The sequence below is a fragment of the Cimex lectularius genome, unplaced genomic scaffold (assembly GCF_000648675.2).
Source record: "Cimex lectularius strain Harlan isolate CLEC.00 unplaced genomic scaffold, Clec_2.1 scaffold195, whole genome shotgun sequence".
In the NCBI taxonomy this organism is placed as follows: domain Eukaryota; kingdom Metazoa; phylum Arthropoda; class Insecta; order Hemiptera; family Cimicidae; genus Cimex; species Cimex lectularius.
In genome coordinates this window covers 447054-464608 of record NW_019392761.1, presented here as the reverse complement: position 1 = coordinate 464608, position 17555 = coordinate 447054, and the positions used below count along the sequence as shown (strand labels likewise).

The window sequence follows — 17555 nt, the reverse complement described above, 5'->3', positions numbered from 1 at the left end:
AAATATATACAAATCAAGTTGGATTACAAGTAGATGGAAATTTTCGGCCTGCCAGTGTATTTTTTAATAAAATATGTTCCTAGTTGATATTAAGTGTTATGATTGATTAAGTGTTATGAAACTTAACATTAATACTTTTGAAAACTATAAGAAAATAGAAAAAAGGAGGGAAATGACAAGGACTGCGATGACAGTAGAAGGATGCGTAGATACTAAATGGTGGGGTAGATGAAAACGGACTGTACCTTCTGTTCCTCTTCCTAGTTCATACTTTCATAGTCAATATTGACTATTGACTTCCGGTTTGTTTGTATTCTTAACCTGGACTTTATTGTTTAATCTTCAATCTTCATTTTCTGACGAAATTGTCTGCTTTGGACGGTACCAATTCAAAACACAAATGACGGAGCTCTCGACGTACGATGGTACTATTCAATTCCCAACGTTTTAGAAAATTATCAAATTTATTATTATCGCTTTTTTTCCCAGCATCAAAAGTGGTTCGTTTCTTAATTGTTATATAATTAAAATTACAAGTGTAAAAACGTAGTTTGAAAGTAAGTAAGTGGTTTGAATGTGACATTGACCAGGTCCCAATATCTCAAGGAGTCATCTTTGTTTGGAACTGTTTGAAAATAGGGAAACAATTCTATAGTGCAGGAAGTCCAGTGACACCTCACGTCGCCTAATGAGAAAACCTTATCAAACAGAAATAATAATTTATTGCACCTTTGACAGCCTCTACTGAGTGCGGGAGTGTTGCCACACTTAATTCTGTAGATAGCAGCTTAGTCTCAGCTATGCAGCGGGTTTCTTGGCCAAGCCAGGCACGATACTGAAGAAAAAGTATAGCCAGGTATATGAGCGACTTTGGACTATGTGACCCTAGGAGTTCGCTTTGGTGAAGCCATTGGGAGGGCAGGTTTGACTCTGGGGATGGAACTCGGTAAAGCAGACTGACACTGCCCTGGGTACTTCTGGTCGTTCTAGTCCAGAATAGTCTCACAGTATTAGTCAAGTTGTGTACACTGACACACCTTTACTGAGCTGCGGTCTTAGAACTTTGATTGGAATTCACCAGTTTCAACCTTGTCTTTACGGACGAGTCTAGAACTGATGAGGGTGTGCCAAGCGCCATGCATAACAGGGTGCATCAATCTCGTGGACACACCCGCGGCACTGCAGCGAGTACAGTAGAACATTCTGCAATCTGGTAGGCGCTTGGGGTGATGATGCGGAAAAACTTCTCTTCACGTCTATATAAGCCTTCTCACCAATAGAGGACATCTTTCTGACATATCTGTGCAAGGTTTTTGTAGTGTATATGCCGCCAGAGACTGCAGTGTCCAGCCAGCAATCCTACTATCATTGTAGTTCAACATGTCCTAGGTTTACTAGATCTACCGTTAAATTCTATGTTGTTCCTTTAATGAAGTTTTTCTTGTGCCTCTGTCCTGGAATACTTTCACATCGAACAGATTATTCTTAACACATTGTCTGTTTGATCTAAGTTTTTGGTTTTTGACAATCCATTATATTGCAAGAGGGAAAATGGTTCAGGGCTGATGTCTTCAGTAAACTTGCCCTGTCCATTTGATCATTCAACTTGTTACCCCTTGGCCCTGTTACCCAAATAAGGGTAATTCTGTTGTCTAATAGCTCTGAACTTTACTATCTATGAGGTAGTGCCACCAGGCTGTCTTAGCAGATGACTATTGTTTTGTTAGTAATAACCAGCATTTTGATTTCCTTTGTTCAATGGCTAGTCTCAACCTGAAAGAAAGTGGTTATTGCCCAAGCCTTCATAAATTCTTGTCCTTGGTTTTTAACATAGATACCAGCTCCTGACCCATACTCTCTTTTTGGACCATCTATATACCAGATGGGATTCCTTTTTCTCACTGCTCAATTGGGTATTTATATTTGAAATTTATTATCAAGTCTGAATTTTGGGATCAACAGGCAGAAATCTTTAGCAATAGTATTGTCATGTAGTAATTGTTAAATTAATAAATGTTAAACTGTTCCACTGTCCAATTTGTTTTTCAAATAAATTAATTAATTCAAAATAATGTTATAAATAGATTATTGTTAATATATGTATATAATTTCTAGGGTACCAGAATTATGATGAACGATATTTACATTCCAAGCTACAGATTGGTGCAGGATACCAAACCATATTACGTCTATTTAATCCAAGTATGCGCTAGAGAACTTGGTCTCTTTGGTACTGTCGAAAAAAGATACAGTGCTTTTCATTCCTTGCACAGAGAAGTAAGTTGAATTTTGAACTACTTTCAGAATGATTGATTTTTAATCTTTTACTATTTAAAGCTCAGAAAACAATTTTCAACTCCTCCATTTCCACCGAAAAGAATAAGATGCTCTCAAGTGAGAGTACTCGAACAAAGGAGAAAAGAGCTTGAAACCTATTTACAGACAATGTTTCATTTTGTGCCAAGCAGAAATTTTGTAACTAACTTTTTGGGCTTGTCATTATCCTCGAACCATTCTGTCAACAGGTATTTTACACCATCTTAAAATGTATACAATATACCAGTGATTAATTAATCATTAACTATTTACAGTGACAATCATCATCATCAACCTATATTTAAACTTGAAAACTCAATGTTTACAAAACGAACTGGCTTGCCTAACATAATCAAAGACGGAGTACTGGATGCTCTTTATGGCTCGGCAAATCAAGTTTCTTGACCCTACTATTATTTGTCACTGGTATGTGTGATTACCTCATAGATTAAAAATACCAACCCACTGTTTGTGTAAGTACATTTAAATACACAACACTAGTGTGTATTTAAATTTAAAAAATGAATCAACAATCTCTAAAATAATTTTTGTGGAGTACAGGATGAGAAAGTAAGCCAAGTGGGCTCCTGTCAGTCACTGAATCAGGAGTTGTTACAGGATTTGGAAGTTGACAAAGAGAGCTTTTTTCACCTAATTAATCAAGAGTAGTTACAGGATTTGGAAGTTAGGAAAAAGAGCCTTTTTCACCTAATGAATCAGGAGTAGTAACAGGATTTGGAAGTAAGCAAAGTGAGCTCCTGTCACTCACTGAGTCAGGAGTTGTTACAGGATTTGGAAGTTGGCAAACAGAGCTTTTTTCACCTAATTAATCAGGAGTAGTTACAGGATTTGGAAGTAAGCAAAGTGAGCTCCTGTCACTCACTGAATCGGGAGTTGTTACAGGATTTGAGCTCCTGTCACTCACTGAATCAGGAGTTACAGGATTTGGAAGTAAGCAAAATAAGCTCCTCATTCACTGAGTCAAGTGTAGTTATAGGATTAGGAAGTGAGCTCCAGTCACTCACTCAACCAGGAGTATTTACAGAATTTGGAAGTAAGCACAATGAACTGTCACTCACTGAATCAGGAGTAGTTACAAGATTTGAAAGTTATCAAAATGAGCTCCTGTCTCTCACTGAATCAGTAGTATAACTTGTTACATAAAGAAGCATGTGAAATACTAACATATCAAATGCGTTTTTGGTTGTTATTTTGTTTGTAATTTATCTAAATATCTTAATGTTACAAATGATTTTCTAATAGTTTGTATTATTCACAGGAGGCTGATAAATGAAATCCACATAATGTGAAATGATGTGCCAAAACAATATGGATATCTACATTAATTTTATTAAACTTGAACAAAACTGTATATTTTAAATTAATTAAATTTTTAGAAAATATTTTGTAATGCTGTTGATCTCTATAAGTGAAGTCTCATAGACATATCGTAAATAATAGTCGTTGAAAATATTAGTACATGAGTGAGAAGAAAAATAATACAAATATTAAGGATGTCATGAGTTAAAATTAAAAATTAAATTTATCTTATATTTTCAACAAAATGATCATAATTTTAAAAAAAGGGGTTTTGCAATTAAGTTAGCTAAAAGTTCAAGCGCTTTTTGGGGAAAAAAAAACAAACATTTGAAAGTACGTTGGGATGAACTCAGGTCTGCTGATATATGCTTACTCGATGTTTAAATGGCCATGTAAAGCTGCTCAATTTTTGACATTGATTAAAAAAAACATCCTCTGCTCCAGTTGTGTTTTTTAATATAATACCTTACCGCAAAAAAAAAAGATGATACTCCAAAGAACTAGGTTGAGGTTGAGTACAGTAAAAGCTCAAAAGTCAGTAACTGGGAATATACAATAAGTTAGAAAGCTGCAAAACTTTTAATATCAAACCGCTGTTTCTTAGTATCCTTATACCATCATTATATTTTCAAGCAAATAAAGTATAAGTCGAAGGCATGTTTGCAGAATGGTTTTTACTACAACAAAGAATGACACCTTGAATATTTTTGATATAATTAACATTGGAATGCAGAGTGGTAAATTAAACTTTTTTTTCTCACCCATTTATATATTTTGTTTTTCTTTAATATTTACAATGAAGATGTGAGATCAAATTTTTTATTACTCTTTTGTAGGAGGAGAGAGAACTGTTGCTCATTTACAAATGTTATTATTTTCAGGCTGTTAATGTCTTAGACAACACTATTTCATTGTGAATTATTTTTTACATAGTTGTAGTTTGTGTAGAATGCTATATTTTATTGATTGTATATGTCATGACAAATTGTGATATTAAAACGAGATTCACCATTTTTATAACTGAATACCATTTGAAATTGAAAGCATTTTTAAAAGTGATTGTAATTGGGGTCCAAATAGACTCATTTTATTTAAAATTGGTGAATGTTTTGAAGAAATAAATTAAAAACTGAATTTACCGGTGGTAACAATCAATCGTAGTGCATGTAGTTGGTGATCTTCAGTGATAAGAGAAAATACACAATCCATTTGTTTATACAGAAATTAATATGCATGAAAAATGTACAATAAAATCAAAAATATATAAAGAATAGTAGCTAGATAGTTGGATTTTTTTCTCCTGAAATTATCTCAAAAAATTTCCTTAATTTAACAATATAAACTGACTTGTCCAATTGATCTTCTCATCAGTCTTCTGCCCTGTGTACCCTGGTACTAAAATAAGGCTAATTTATTGTCTGACAGGGCCTTGATGCAGTCCCTATACCAAACATTTCCATCTCCTTGAAAGTGTTCAGTAACCACAACTACAGCGGAGGACTTGTTCTGTTATTTCTTCTTCTTCCTGACAATCTCACCTGCTTGTTTCTGCTGCTCTGAGCCTATACGCCTCTGGAGTAAGCACTCCTATTATCATTTTAGTCCTAAAACATTCTAAATTCAGCAGTTCTCTCTGAGAAAGTGAGCAGGTGAGACAGTCAGTGAGAAGGAGAGAGATGCTTCTGACGTGGACGAAAACAGGATATTGGTACACCAGGCGGTCCCAATCTTGTACAGCTGCGCCAAAGGGGCAAGAAGGGTTGTTTACTATTTGGAAGCGATCCAGGTATACTTAGTGCTTCCCATGTCCACTGAACACCTATACAAGTTGGAGTGCAATTGGAGTCTAACCTTGATTTGATACTTGGAAAAAAATGCCATTGTGTGTATTCCTTTTTTCAGTTTTCCCAATAGGCTTCCCACAATTGGATAGTTTTTAATTTGCACATTTTATAGACATGTGACTGCAGAACCGTCTTAAAGCTCATGTCGAGATTTCCATTTCCTACCGCGTTTTTTGTTTGTCGATCTACCTCTCTTACCTTAGAGCCTTTACAATGTGAATGACACTGTTCAACCCAGATTTTCTAGACAGTTGACCTCCCTTATTTCATGTGCTGTTGGAGTAGCATTTTTATTGTTGCAGGTTGCTAGTAGGAACACTTGGTGTTAAATAAAAATTTTCTATTGGGCAATGTCAGCCAGCCAAGCAAAGCCAGAACAGCCGCAAGTGCCATCATCCAATGTGAATAGTAAAAAGCTCAGGTTGATTGTATGTGCACCATTCAGCCAATCTGCAGGTCAGAATCTTGTGCATTTCCATATTTTCCTTATATATATTACACCACTACAACCTACCAGGCTATCTATCTATCAAAAAATGGTGATTGATGGAGTGAATGCGGTGTTCAATCCCTTTGTAAAAAAAGATAGTTCCTACTCACAATAAGTTGTTTTCCAACTATCCGGATTTCAAGCTTTTAGCTCATCATCAGTTTGAAGGAGTTCTCGACATAAATTTCAAAAGTGAACCCGCTGACACCCCCTCCAACGCGACATTCCAATGAGAAGCTGGTTTTTAATGCCGCTCAATTTCGCACATGCGAAAAGCGGGAATTATAACACAAGTAAATATTATAATGGTAAATACTGTAAGAAATTAATTATAAATTAGTGATTAAAGATAAAAGATAAAAAATTAGAATAATANCAACAACGGAAACCTAATGATTCATTTATGGTGGGGTGGCTGAGTCCTATTGTTGATTCTTTTAAAGTTAATTTTTTTATTCTTTTAACTAGCAACCTATCAATAAATATTTTTAGATACCCATTGTTTTTTGCTAAGGTTTTAATAGTTTCTAATTTTTTTTAGCAGGTGTTAATGGAAGTTTTAACATACAGTATATAACATATCTATCTTGCTTCTATCGGTGTTGGGTGTGTAATTGACTGAATTCTGTGGTAATGTTTTAATAGTGATTGTTTTGGCAGTATGACAAATTTGATGTAAGAGCAGTGGTTTTTCAAGTTGGTGTTACTTTTTAGTGCCACAACTTTTTCAGTCATCTCACAGAGAGAGTGTGTGAGTTACAGAGAGTCATACAAAAGATCAAAGTGAAACCGAAATAATAAAGTGGTTGGATTTTTTTTTTTTTTTTTTTTTTTTTTTTTATGTATATACTTAACACCCTCTGTAATCCGAATACCCCCCCCCTGAAGCAATTAGTTCAGATTACTGAGACAGCACTGTATTAAGGCTTAAGATTAGGCAAACTCTAAAATCGTTCAAGTGATATTCAATTAGAATTATTTTTAAAGTTGAGAATTTAAAAAAATTATAGTTTAATTTACCATTTAGACAGAGGTTTGAGGATAAGTTGACCTAACGTTAAAATAAATTAGATATTGTTAAATTGGTCCATAACCGCGTGTGGTAATTGATACCTTCGTCGTAACTACGCACTGGGAAGAGTTTTGATTTTGTTTATATTTTGAATTTTCGACCTGAAACTTCTGGCACATTTTTATTCCGATATTTAAGATTTTAGTAAACGTTATTGTCTGAATGTCATCTGTGGTAGATGACAAAAAGAGAAAATCTCAATTCGTTGAAGAATTTAAAAAAAAAATCCAGTTTTAAAATTAAGATTTAAAGCATTCTTTGAGTGTACCTCGGTAGGGTAAGACTAAACGTAATAAATACTCCAACTCAGTAACCCTTTAATTTTATATTGTAGATTCGAGGGGTGACAAAAGCCTGCCGGTGTCTTGAATGTGTACCAACCAGTCTTCCGCTATGTCTTTGCTACTTTCCAAGTTGAACCTGAGTACGTTGCTCAACTCTTGTATTCCGTCGAATGCACCGTTTCAAAAGTGCTTAAGATACAGTCCGATGATTTTGAACCGTGTTCACAACAAACCGCTAGAGGGTGAACAGCTTAAAGAATCATCGAAAAAGAAAAAGCCCGTTTACATATCGTTGATCGGCACAGATGACAATGTATCGTATATCACTTTGGAAGAAGCCACTAAGCTTTCGAACAGAAGAGGTCTGAAGTTAATGAAAATAACAGATTTCGATGTAAAGAAAAAATGTGCCGTATACAAACTCTTAACCAGTGCCCAGTACTTACAAGATGAAATCAAACACAAAAAAAGCACAAAAGACCAACCCACTGGGTTCAAAAGCGAGAAAATAATTACATTTTCGAACAAAATTTCAAATCACGATTTAGATTTTAAAGTTAAACAGATTATCAAGTGGATTGAAAAATATCACCAAGTACGAGCCACTGTTTCAGGTCTGGAACCTAATGACCAGCAAACGGTAAGGTGTTCAATATGAAAATAAAAAACTAATTTAAGTCATTCGTTATTTTAGGCAATTTATTATACTTTTCCAAATGACTCTTCTAATAACAGTAGAGTTTTTCCCTGTCATTATTTTATTTAATAATTTCAGGACAATGAGCATGATATCACTCTCTTACTTCCTCCAGTGAGGAAATGAAAGTGTGCCATCATGCTCACTCCTACCTCTAGTGAGATACTGCGAGCATGATAACATGCTCATCCTTTCTCCAGTGACGCACTGAAAGTGTGCCATCATGCACACACCTACCTCTACTCAGGTACTGCGAGCATGATATCGTGCTATTGCTTCTTCCAGTGATGTACTGACAGCGTGCTATCATGCTCACCCCTACTGCTAGTGAGGTACTGTTCCGACAGTGTGCCATCACGCTCACCCCTATCTCTAGTCTGGTACTGCAGGCATGATATCGTGTTCTTCCTTCCACCAGTAATGTACTAAGAACATTTCATCACACTACCCCTACTTCTACCTAGGCACTGTGAGCATACCATTCCTATAGTTGATGTTATTTGAGGATATTGTTACAATTTATTTAATAAATTTTTTTATGTACCATGATCAATTAATTGACTCTCATTTTGAATTATCAAAACGTTTTGGCTCATGAGAAACTAAACAAAAATCAAAAGAATAGTATAGTTTTTTCCTCAAAAATGCTCTAATATAATAAAATACAGGAATGGGCAGTAATTCAACTCAGCCTGTATACTTTTACGTTGTCTACACCATGAGGAGCCAGTAATTTGGTCGTTTCTGATCATTTTGATATGTCTATCCTCACTATAATAGAAGACTGCGTTGTGTGTGTGTATCGAGTGTGTAGCAATATTTTGCTAGTGCTTCGGGGCAGAAAGGACCAAGCTGTCAGATGCCCCTGTCAAAAAAAAAAAAAATGCGATAGGCAAGTGGTTTAAGGCATCCGACTTATTTGCCACGCAACTGTCCTGGGTTTGAATCCCAGTGAAGTCCATAGTTTTTTAATTGATCATAGTATGAAAATGTACTGTAAAGTGGTTTGATCCCTTGTTGCGGGATGCGGGACCCAAATGGGTAGTTGGACATTAAGCCCTCCTTTAAGAAAGGAATTACTTTGCTTTACAACCTTTACACCCCAGGGTTGCTGAGTGGTTGGGGTGTCCGACTCATATTTGTCGTGCTAGTGGTTCCAGCTTAGAATCCTGGCACAACCCATGGGATTTTAATTGATCATAGTATGAAAAATGTATTGTAAAATGTTTTGATCCCTTGTTAATGACACCCAACGGGGTTGTTGGACTTTAAGCCCTTCGGTATAATTCTGTAATAAAATTATATTCACTAATTTCGTGGTCCGCTTGACCAATTAATATATTACAATTAATTAAGGTTTTTTGAAAAATGGCAAAAAGGAGGGAAAATTCAAAAGGTGCGGTTGAGATGGGAAGTTGTTGTCCGAGTGGATCGAGGTCACGATAGCTCAAGTGGTAGAACAGCGGCGTATCAAGCCGAAGATCCTGGGTTCAAATCCCGCTCGTGCCATTGACTTTTTTATCTCAGTTAAAAACCTTAATTAATTGTAATAACATTATAGTTAAATAATGTAAGGCAAAATTTGTATGTTAAAGGTTGGGCATATACAAAACACCTCTACCCCCATTAGTACACATGGTTGCAGTTGGCACGCTATTTTTCTTATGCTGAATTCTATTTAAATACAATAGTCACTACAAAAAAATTACATATTTATATTTATGTCTTTTTGTTTAATTTTGGCATTTCAGGAAAAAGTGTATTCACAGATAGAGACTTTAATTGGGAAGCAAGCGAGAATTCTTCAGAAAAGAAGCTCCGGTGTTGATATAAAATTTCAGATAGTTCCTCTAAAAAAAGAAAAGAAAGAGAACGAAAACAAAGAAACCGAAAACAGCACTCAAACTTCATGAGTCAAGGAAATTTTGTGATGTTTTATTATTATGTTAGTCACATTTTTTTTGCCATGTGATTTATGCGCTCAAGTACATAGGAAGTAAAACCTGATATTTGCTAATAACGCAAAAAACTGTTTTATTTGCTGGTTGTAGCAGTACTTTTGATAAATATATATATAATTTTTTTTTTTTTTTTTTGGAAATGTAATTATGAAAGTAATAAAAATCTTTTTATGAGACTGTTTAAATAAATTAGATTTTAACTTTGTATAAATTCCTTTTGATCATTACTTAACTATTAATTTTGATCAGCCATTTTTGGCACCTTTTTTTAACATAAACACTAGGCACAGTTTGTCAAGTTAATTTTCATAAGGTGAGAACAATAAATTTTACCTGGTTGAAAAGTAAGAAAGAAAAAAGAAAGAAAGAAAAAATCTCAACCAAGTCCTTAAATAGAAAGAATAATTAATTGAAAGAAGTAACTTGGTCAACTGACCAGTAAAGTGTAAATGGGTAATAAGAAAGTTATGCACAAATGTGGGTCCCTGGTCATTCAGGTCATAGAGGCAATGAGAAGGTGGACATGCTGGCCAAAAAAGAAGCCAGAATGAATTCTCTAGGCCCAGAAACCTACTCTGTCCTAGCACCAAGCCACAAAAAAAGGATGAATCCAAAAATGGATCCTTAATGATTTCAAAACCTGGTAGAAAACCCCAGGTATGAGGTAAAGAAATTCGTAGAAGGGCCATATTTATAAAGGAATTACTGGAGGCTAACCGCAACAGAACCAGGGTTCTCAACTACAACTAAACTACAATATTAAAACACTTATGGCGTTAGGGAGCTTCTTAACTCGCAACTTGCTTAAGGTCTAAGGTCTATAAATGAAACAAAGAAAAAAACACTTAATTGCGTGGAACAATTAATTTAATAATTTTAATTTTAGACGTGTCACTTGTAACAATTTGAAGCTGGGTGTGATTCCTTTAAGTGAAGTGTTTAGCAGAGATATTTTTCCCTTTCATAGCCATAGTTTTGTGGCTAGCTGAAGTTTTGGCTTTATCAGACTTTTCTATTTTTTTGTTCCGAACAGGCAATTTTTTAATTGGTTTGTTGATGATTGGCTTGGGATGTTCCTCGAGAAGGACTTTTTCGGTGGGTAGTAGTAAGCATTTCTTTCTCCTTTCCAAGGCATCTGTCTGGCGAGGCAGTTCTGCATCTCCTATGTTTTGTTTGGGTAAACCCTGTTCAACGAATCTGTTCCCTGTCTTGAGTTGGTAGGTTTTCGCCAAAGATTTCGTCAATTGGTTACCAAAAGAGTTGGTCGATTTATCGTACAAATTTTTCAAATAGTTAAAGCTATGACAACTCACATTGGGACTGTTAAAGCTCAACTCCGTGACGCTGAGGTTCTCATACATATCGTCGAATTTATTACGATTTGTTTTACTACGATCCCCACATCCGAGGTTCTCTCCATTCTCACTTTCCAAACGTGCGTGGATTACTTGTAGTAACATGGATATTAAAGATTGCTTGGAGTGGCTTCTCTTCAGTATATTTTCCACGGCAGTCTCTATGTATTTAGGATTCTTTTTAATTGCCTCCAGGACGCTCTTTGACACCATACAATCATGCTTGTGAGTTAACGTTTTTGACATATCTCCTGGTAGTTCTTTAGGCGTTGAATTATTTTTCCCCTGGCTTGCCTGTTTCACAATAGATTTCTGCCTATTTATCTGTTTAGGGTTTGGAGATTGAGATGTGCTTTGGCTGCTTGAAATCTTACTAACGTTTTGTGCGATTGCTTTTACATGCCCTTTGGAAGGTTGCTGTTTTATGCCTACGTTATTCAGCAGTCTTTTAAGCGATGGTATTTTCTTCCTTCTGGTAGGAGGGCTTTTGGTTTTGTTATTGGATGTCAATTTACGGGTTTCGACTTGTGATTTGCTGTTGTTTCCTGGTTGCAAGGTTTTGCTGGATTTGGATTGTGTTGCTTTGTGCGGCTCCTGGTGCTGGGCTAGCCCTCCTTTCTTAGATTGTGTAGTTTTCCTTACTGATTTCTTTTTTTGGCGGCCTGATTTCAACGTTTTACGAGATCGCCGATTCATCTTCTTTCTTGATTGGGATTTTAAACCTCGAACGGGTTCAGGTCGCTGTTTCTTCCTTCTCGGATGCGCACCTTTATGCGATACGCTCTTATGTGCCTTCCGACGTCCCTGGGCAGATCTTTTGGAAGATTTATGGTGCAAACCTTTACTCGATTTCTGTTCTTTACGGGACATTTGTGAAACTTTACTCACCTCCCTTTTTGAAGTCTTACGGACAGACTGTAAAGACTTTCGGGAATCCGGTACTAAACTTCTTAAGGACTTGGGTTGCAATTTTTTACTAGATTTTGAAGAAGTGGCCTTGAGTGATTTTAACGAATGTCCCTTATTAGGTAACTGCTTGTGTGATTCCGTGGGTAGTCCTTTCCGACACTCTGCCATTGGTTTATTGCGTTGAGACAAATCTTTTTGGTTTTCCTGCGTTAAACCTTTACGTGATGAAAACACTTTTTGCTCTTGCAATACAGTAAGCGAATCTTGATGTTTTTTTAAGTTTCCCGCTTTTTGCTTCTTTTTAGTGTATTTTTTGCCTTTTTGTTTTGCCTTGCCGGATTTACATGACATTGTTCCACTAGGAGCGTCACCAGACTTTACTTCATATACCCTGCTCGAAATATCTTTTATATTGTCGATAATCTGTATGAGCTCGTTTATTGTTTCACGAGCCTCGAGTCCAGTAATCATAGATTTTTCGGTTGGGTTCTCCACTGCTTTAATTCTGGCGTCTATAGGCAGTGAAGCCCAGTCCTTATTCCCTTTGGCCAGATTACCAATTACTTCGTTCAGTCGCTGTATGTTTTCTTTTAATTCTCCGTACTTTTGGTCATCGGAAAAGTCTGTTATTAAAGAGCGAATCTTCTCATCGACTTGTTTTTCCTTATAAACTCGCAATAGCTTTTTGATCCGCGAAAAGCATACAGCATCGGGCAAAGAAGACTGAGCGATAATTCCGTCGTAGAACTTCAAATCCTTCGGCACATTTTTTGGTTGCCGCTTTGGCTGTTGGTTTGATTTCTTTGGCGGTTTAAGTTCTGCTGCGCTCTTTCTGTTTTGAAAACTCATGCGTTTTATTTGGTCAAGTATATTTGCAAGGTGGGCGGATTCTTTTAAGGAGAGTTTGTTATGACTTCCTCTTAGCTTCATCTCAAGAGATTCGAATTCTCTCTTAAGACGGGAGTCTATTGTGGAAGTGACACGTTTATCCGAATCTTTTTTACTAGATGTCCCCTCCGTCGTGTGACGGTGTGTCGTAGAATTAGTTTTATTGTCGTAAATCAATTCTGAAAGTTTTACAGATGTTATCAACGGTGTTTTACTGGGTGAGAGTTGTTTATTTCCGCGTTTTATAGTCTTACTTCTGTAGAAATTTTCTTCATGCCTGTAATAATGATCGCTGGAGTGTGACTTGTTTTTCTCCTTGCTCGATTCCATTTGGAGCCGCTTGAGAATATCCGCTACGTCTAAACTGGGCGCTTCGGCACTCTTCTCAGTTTTCGAACTTGAAGGGCTAAAGGAAAACATTTCTTTAAGGAAAGAAGACAATTTTATTTCCAGTCTTTTTTCCTCATCTTCTGGAAGTTTTTCGTCCGTTACGATGCCATCGTCTATAAAGTCGTGTTCTATCGGGCCGGGGATGTAGTGCTGCATTGCAGACTTACCGATGCAGTACGATTTCAAAATGTCGTAGAGATTTTCATTTGGGTTGTTCCTCGATTTCAGATTATCGCTGTCCAAACACTTTTCTGTGGCTTTGGGCCTGACGCTGAGTTTAGTCTCGATTATATCCGTTGTCGGATCAACCATGGGCAAAAACCGAGTTTCGTGTTGTAAAGTTTTACATGGTTCGTGAGGAATTTCATCGTCATAGAAATCATCGAACCTCAACCGTCGTACGTATCCGTAAAACTTTCGCCTTGGGTTGAACTCTTTATAATTGATTCTCGGTTCATAAAGAGTCGGTAAATCGTTAGTTGATGCCAGTCGGGGAAGAATTTTGTTGTCCAAACAAAACTTGATCTCCTTCTTCAACGCCAGCAGGTATCCGGACGCTCTGAGTATCCAGTTTTCTTTCTTACTTGCAGATAGGAGTAAGTCGACTACTGAAAGCATGGACTGAAGTCGGAGTTTGGAGTCTTTCTTCTCGACGGTGGAGGTGGTGGTAGGTCTGAAAGAACGCCAACAATCGACTTTTGGCCCGACGTCTCTTAGTGATCTCCTCCTCATCTTCGGCGTATTCGGCGGACTACCACCTCGTGGTGAGATTTCCGGTTGTTTTTTTATCCCGCAGCTATGACTACAGATTGGTTCCATTGTTTCTGGAGCGGGTTCGTACAGAGAGGAGATGGACGGAAGTGAAGGAATTGACGGAAGTCTTGCCACAGAAGGTTGGGCTTTCAATTCCTGACTATTTCTACTGTGACGTCTACTCGGTCGTCCACTCAATTTATACGCCGATCTGACCATACGCCACTTATTGATCGGTTTATATTTTTTCTTTGTTGTATAATCTTTGCCATACTCTGTTTGTGTAAATTGGGACATGGCCGGATTGTCCTCTGTCCCGTCTCCTTGTGCACCTGGACGAACCGATAGCACTGGCCTCGGTAAACACCCTGCAATACGTTAAATTTAATTATTAATTCATGATTATAACATCTTTTAAAAATTCATATACACCCAAAGACAAAAAACCGGAAACTTGTATTTATTTGTTTATTTTACATTATATATATATATAACCTTTGGGCACTCTCAACACGACACACAAGAATGATACATCTACACGGAAAACAAACATTTTGAGCCCTGAAGATGATCTCAATAAAGATCGAAACGTTGGCACGATATATATAAATATATAAACTCCCCTGAGCATGAGGCACGCGAAGAAATTCATAGAATGGCCATCCGCAAGACTTAAAATGGAATTATTGGGGGAACCGCAACAGAACCAGGATTCTAGTTGGACTCCTACCACCTCCTGGAACAGGGTACTGTGCCGCATAATAAGGCACATACACCGAATAAGACTACAGTCAGAAGAAACAATGTGCAGATACTGCCAGGAAAAGAGGAGACCATTTTATGTGAGAATAGTCCTGCAACTAGGAGAGGAGAACCCCCAAGCAAGATCCTACATTAAAGGAGGCTCTATGGAGGTTAATTAACAACCTGAAGCTACCCAGTGATTTATAAAATTATAAAAGCATAATGAATCTACTCAGGTCAAGGTGCAGAAATCCTTGTGTACACCTCTTTTATCTGTATACCTATCCCTATCCCTAGGTATAAAGATTAATAATTGACTTAAAACGTAAATACAACATTAATAACTTGTTTGGACCCAATAAAGCATATGTGTCCAGCATGTAGGTATGTTGCCGGATTTAAGGATGTTTATCGGGCAGTTTCTGAGTGCCCTGTTCGGCTTTTTAGAGGACGTATGTTTTTTATTGTATACTGATCTGTTTTATAGTGTGACTTGTTGGTGACTGATGGTGAAATATAGCGTCACCTTCGCCCCTCCAATGATGTGTATGGGGATTTTTCCATGTGTTTGGAGTGATGTAGCAGTCGAAAGAGCCGTTGATTGGGGATGCGACAATCTCCTGAGCATCTGGCTCAAGCGAGATACTAGCGACCTAGCCGCATAACGGGGTAGGTGAACTCCCTGAGGTATTATCCCTAAGGTCAGCACCTCGGAGACTGACAACCCTCGGTTGTGAAATTCCAATATGGATAAATTATTGGAAAGCGGTTTGACCCCCTCGTCCGCGACACCCAACGAGTAGTTGGACGTTAATCCCTCCTTTATATTTATATATTTTTTTTTTCAACTGATTGGCACATGATACTTTACAGGTTCAACAAGAATATAGCTATCGTGTCAGATAGTCAAGCAGCCATCAAAGCACTAAGTTCACTCATCATTATCTCGAAGATGGTGTTGAATTGTAAAATTAAACTAAATAGATTAGGTATGCGAAAAACAGTCACCCTATGGTGGTCCCAGGACATATGGGAATAGAGGGCAAAGAGAGAACGCCAATCTTGAAGGAAAGGTACTGCTGATAGATCTTGAGCATTTCTGTGCCATAGGAATTCACAGTATCAATAAGTATCTCAAACTTTTGTCTGAGACAGTTTGAAAATAAGAAACAGTGGAATTCACTCATTCATAACAATAGAATGAATTAAAGGAAGCAGGAAAGACTTCGAATCCTAACAAGACCCTGCAGACTGAATGGGCGTACATAGAGAATGTGAGGTCGGTGAATTGAAATGATTATTTTTTAAATGTAGTTTTCAGTACATTAAAAAATTATCTATTGATCAAAGAGTATCAATTCAAGTTACGTCTTAGCTAAATGTGAGTGAGACCCTTTGCAAGTTTTTTTTTTTTTTTTTTTTTTCGTAACAGCAGAAGTCATATAAACCCTCAGGGTGCCGCTGTTTTTGAAAAAAAAGCCCATATGTAAGTATTTCGGGTTCGAATGCAGGTCCGCTGGAATCGAACCCGGGACCTTCACCTTACAGTGATGAGCGCCGCGTCAACGCCTAAACCGTTGCGTCCACCGACGCCCCTCTTTTAAAAATTGATGTTTAATTTTTATTTGGGTATAAAATTTAACAATATATTTAAACTACATAACAAGTATGACATCTGTTTAGAAAAGCCGTTTGACAAATTTGGAAATCCTTTTTTTTTTTTTTTAACTCATTTTGTGAATTTAAGTCATGTTGTCTCATAACCATAGCAACAAGAACCCATAAAAAATTTAAATTTTAAAAATTCAAAATGCAAAAATAAAACGATTTTCGAAAAAAAAGGCAAACCTTTTTCACCAATGTATGGTATTGCGTCCACCCACTAAACAAACGTTTTGTTCAAAAAATAAAAGCCGACCGCATAACAATTTTAATTTAAAAAAATACAAAAAAACTAAATGCAAAAATTAAAAAAATCATTGATACTTACACTTTTTGAGATTGGGTATTGTGAAAGGGAAAAGTCTCCTGCAGGTTAGTTCAGTCTGTTGGTTGTGCATTACCCTATAATTTTGAAGCCGTGTGTGCCGAAAAAATTTTGACCCGAAAATGAATTATAAAACCATAGCAACATGTGCCTCGATTTAATACTATCAAACAAATGACTAATTAATCTTAAATCACCTGGTCCTATTAGAAAGAAAATTTGTTTTTAATTAAGAAAAACAAAAAAAGAACGAACCACAAAACTAAATACCATTGACCAATAAAAATTAGAACTAAATATGAGTTATGGAAGTAGGGTCAGTCGGTGTTGATGCAACCAAAATTAAGGTTAATTAGCAATCAGGTTTGATTTCAAATTTGATCTGGCCAAGTGGAAGCAAAAATGCCTATTAGATAGAAGTATTTCTTTTACTTTAAGTAAGAAAGTTAAAAGCTAGGGTCTTACAAGGCAGCATTCTTGGTCTCATTCTTTTTGTCATTTTTACTGCTGACCTATATATCCTAATACCATCATCATCACCTACG

The 17555-nt window shown here is 36.7% G+C and overlaps 3 protein-coding genes across 5 annotated transcripts in view; 2 read left to right on the top strand and 1 right to left on the bottom strand.

Moving 5' to 3' along the window:
• The first annotated feature begins 416 nt into the window (after positions 1-416).
• On the top strand, positions 417-4916 carry LOC106663356 (sorting nexin-24-like). Its single transcript, XM_014388160.2, has 5 exons — positions 417-500; positions 2116-2277; positions 2338-2525; positions 2592-2742; positions 3596-4916. The coding sequence occupies exons 1-4, from the start codon at positions 423-425 to the stop codon at positions 2719-2721; spliced, it is 558 nt and encodes a 185-aa protein (XP_014243646.1). The 5' UTR covers positions 417-422; the 3' UTR covers positions 2722-2742; positions 3596-4916.
• Positions 4917-7056: 2140 nt separating this feature from the next.
• Positions 7057-10114, top strand: LOC106663382 (translation initiation factor IF-3). Of its 2 annotated transcripts, none has more exons than XM_014388195.1 (3): positions 7057-7314; positions 7377-7966; positions 9775-10111. In XM_014388195.1, the coding sequence occupies exons 2-3, from the start codon at positions 7412-7414 to the stop codon at positions 9934-9936; spliced, it is 717 nt and encodes a 238-aa protein (XP_014243681.1). In that variant the 5' UTR covers positions 7057-7314; positions 7377-7411; the 3' UTR covers positions 9937-10111. The 2 variants fall into 2 exon arrangements, with proteins under 2 accessions (XP_014243681.1, XP_014243682.1); XM_014388196.2 differs by having other exon boundaries at positions 7075-7319; positions 9775-10114.
• Positions 10115-10829: 715 nt separating this feature from the next.
• The window catches only part of LOC106663305, a 12767-nt gene continuing 6041 nt past the window's right edge, over positions 10830-17555 (bottom strand). Inside the window, exons 1-2 of one of the 2 annotated variants that reach the window (XM_014388023.2) lie at positions 17014-17180; positions 10830-14647 (exon numbers count right to left, since the gene is read on the bottom strand). In XM_014388023.2, coding sequence (XP_014243509.1) covers positions 10911-14647; positions 17014-17083 — 3807 coding nt within the window. In that variant the 5' untranslated portion in view covers positions 17084-17180 and the 3' untranslated portion in view covers positions 10830-10910. Of the gene's footprint in view, positions 14648-17013; positions 17181-17555 lie in introns of those variants that run through there. The other variant, XM_014388024.2, reaches the window with a different exon arrangement.